General features: G+C 33.6%; 2 protein-coding genes across 2 annotated transcripts in view; one reads left to right on the top strand and one right to left on the bottom strand.

The window, feature by feature from the left end:
* The window catches only part of LOC108686067 (gastrula zinc finger protein XlCGF8.2DB-like), a 2617-nt gene extending 830 nt beyond the window's left edge, over positions 1-1787 (top strand). The window contains exon 2 of the mRNA XM_018191143.1: positions 526-1787. Within this exon, the coding sequence (XP_018046632.1) occupies positions 732-1664 (933 nt within the window). The 5' untranslated portion in view covers positions 526-731 and the 3' untranslated portion in view covers positions 1665-1787. The remainder of the gene's footprint in view (positions 1-525) is intronic.
* LOC108686066 (echinoderm microtubule-associated protein-like 2) overlaps positions 1-3403 on the bottom strand; it is a 44123-nt gene that overhangs the window by 20862 nt on the left and 19858 nt on the right. The window lies entirely within an intron of this gene.

Here is a 3403-nt window from a genome sequence, read left to right as displayed (position 1 = left end):
TATATATATATATATATATATATATCAAACTAACACATTAAAAACTTCTTTTTCTAAGTAAAAAGTAGTGAGATTATGTATTTAGAAAAAAAATATGATATGATTGTTATATAATTTGTATGATTGTTCATATAATTAGTATTGTTAAGATGACATTTTATTAACGAACACAATATAAATACAACATTAATATTAAAAAAGTATAAACTATAAAAGGTATTTTGTAGTTGCAAATTTTGTATGCTATAAGGTTATGTAAGCAAGGTTGCAAGTACAACGAATAGTATATACAGAATAATATAATACAGAAAACGACGCGAACATGGCTACGTAATAAAGAAAATACTGGAAATCACAAGTGAGGCGTTTTATTGACCTCCATACAATCGAGCACGAGTTCAGCTGATCATCCCTATACATATCTCGCTTGCCACGTAGGATCAGATTAAGGCAATAACAAAGAACGAGAGAGGCAGCGAGGAACAAGCACTGATTGACTTCCGTTTGTGTCTCTCTTCTTTCCAGATATTTTGTGTCAAAACTCATGGTGCTGCCTCGGGATCGGCAACAGTGCAGGTCATAATCAGGCATAATCAGGAAGAAGCACATCATCAAGCGGAAACACATGCAGACCCCATATAATCGAAGAAGAAGTCGACGCTCGCTCATAAGAGTGCGAATTCTGTGGCGGCAATTTCATCCGTGAACAGGCTTTTAATTTACATTTAAAGATGCACGAGCCCCATTCAGAAGATAAAGTGCAGCCGCAACAGGACGAGCAATTGGTCTGCGAGAATTGTGACTGTAGTTTTATGACGATGTCGGAGCTGCGTGAGCATCAGAAGGAACACGTTGCCGAGGATTGTTTTAGTTGCGACAATTGTGACTACGTGACCTCCCACAAAAAGGATTTAATCACCCATCAGAAGAGCCACAACGTATCTTCAATTATATGCATCAATTATAAGTATCAATGTGAGGAATGCGGCGAACAATTCCAGAGCAAGAGCGATTGCCTGCTACATCTGTTGTTGCATACGAATAAAAAATTGATTCGGTGCGACGTGTGTAACGTCACATTTCGCCATCCCGAAGGTCTACGATTACACTCGAAATTACATCAACCGGACTATGTACAGCCAGAAACGGAACACCTCTGCAAGGTGTGCAACAAGCGTTTCTCTCAGAGACAAGTGTTGCTAGTGCACATGAAGATCCACGACATGGAAAACAAGTATGTGTGCACGATATGCGGCAAGTCCAAAACCAGCAAATTTTTTCTCACTGAGCACCAACGCACGCACACTGGCGAGAGACCTTATGTTTGCGACATTTGTGGAAAAAGCTTTATCTCGCGAAAATACTTAACCCTACATTGTAAAACACATAGGGGCGAAAAACCGCATGAATGCACTCTTTGTAAAAAAAGATTTACTCAACGGTACGCGTTGGTAGTACATCTACGAAGGCACAGAGGTGATCGACCTTTTCCTTGCACGAATTGTCACAAATGGTTTACTACAAAAGTATTGCTGAACTCGCACTTGAACACGCACATGAAACGAGACACTCGACAGCAACAGAAACAGCAACAGCAGCAGCAAGAAAAGTCGCAACGAAGAAAGGCATCATTACCGTCCGAAACGGTCACTATAATGTTGTAATTAGGACAGTAATTGCTTAGATTCTATATTTTTTTTTATGTAATCAAGCTTGTTTATTTCTCTTATATGTTTCATCAGCACAGATGATATTAGCAGAAGATGCAAAGAATAGATATAAATGATCAGGCACTTTGCAATCTACAAAAATCGATAAGCGTTTTAATTCTATAAAATAACTGGTGAAAATACCTATATTGTAAAATTATTCCATATACAATACTCATATACAAACTACTTCGTAGTTTCATGAAAAATGAAAAAACATATATATTTATGTGAAATATAATATATTTATAAATGTATGTTTCTCTAAATGTTCTCTAAAAACGTGTCCTCTAAAGTTATTAAAAGATATTAAAATTAATTGTCACCTAATTTTATCTCATTTTGGTCAATCTATCCTACATAGCAATTTTTAATAAAAGAAATTGTATTCACGAACTTTGTCAAGATAATGATTAATTAATTAATTGTAGCAAAGATCTTTTAAGATATGTCATTTTCTATGAATACAGGGATATTGCGATTAATAATGCCAAAAACTTCGTCAAACAATAAAATAGGTGATAAGGAGAAACTTACTCACCAATCATTTATATATTATTTATAAATAATATATACAATGCTTGAAGTGTAAATCATTTTACACAACAAATTAATATTATATCAGCAATTTACAGTCAAAAAAAGAAATTCTTCTGCCATATCCTGTTTGAATTATAATTATAAACATTTTGACAATCAATCTCGTATGAGACAATCAGTTCCGGTCTCCCCTACATGATTCTCAATTTGAATATTAGTTATGGTTTCAAATGTGAAACTTTTTTCAAAAAACAGCAAATTCAAAATACAAAAAATCTTGTAAGTATGACACGGATGTGTATGATTACTTAATTCCACTTTTCTTAGTCATGGTCAGAGATAAGATAGAAGAACAAAGAATGAATACTACATATATTAAAATAAATTTGTTGATTCTCAGTGAAGGCTTATATTCTCTGTTTTAATCATCGCTAAAATTTTCATTGATTCAATTTAAGTAGAAGAAGAAGAAGATATTAAAAACGTTGCATCATCTCTAGGCATGATGCTCGCCAACAAATCAACACGATATATCGCTGAATGGGGCCCGAGTCATTGTTATAAAATTGCACAACATTCGGAAAGAATTGATAGATGAAAAGCGGAAACAAGGGGAGCGAATCGATTTCCATATCGCGTAACTTTACAATTGCAGCGACTTAAAAGTATCGAAACAGGAGAGTAACTATCACAGCCAATATTTTTTATTATTATTATGAAACTGATAACGTGCTGCATGAGTTATTTAATTATTAATTTATATTAAAAACATTAACGTTATATAGTTCTTCGACAAGAATTCTGACGAAGATATTGAAACGTGAAGCAACGACACAAATTTCGCTTCTAGGATTACTCTGAAACTTTCGGAATAATAAATTACGTCGAAGACAATGCGATCTTAATTACATCGTTGCACAGCATTCTAATTGTTTCTCTCTCTCTCTCTCTCTCTCTCTCTCTCTCTCTCTCTCTTTCTCGGCTTTCACAAACTTTCAAATTCAATTGTATAACGATTGCCTACATTATCACGAAAATAACAATAAATAACAAAGTTAGACGATATATTTTTTAAAAAGAACTTTTTAACTAGTGTGCCTAAAATTTAAAATTTAAAATTTAAACTTGTAATAAAGATTTATATTTTATATTTA

This window comes from Atta colombica, unplaced genomic scaffold, assembly GCF_001594045.1.
Source record: "Atta colombica isolate Treedump-2 unplaced genomic scaffold, Acol1.0 scaffold163, whole genome shotgun sequence".
Taxonomy (NCBI): Eukaryota; Metazoa; Arthropoda; class Insecta; order Hymenoptera; family Formicidae; genus Atta; species Atta colombica.
Note: the sequence above shows the minus strand (reverse complement) of the source record. Positions and strands in the feature narration are given on the sequence as shown.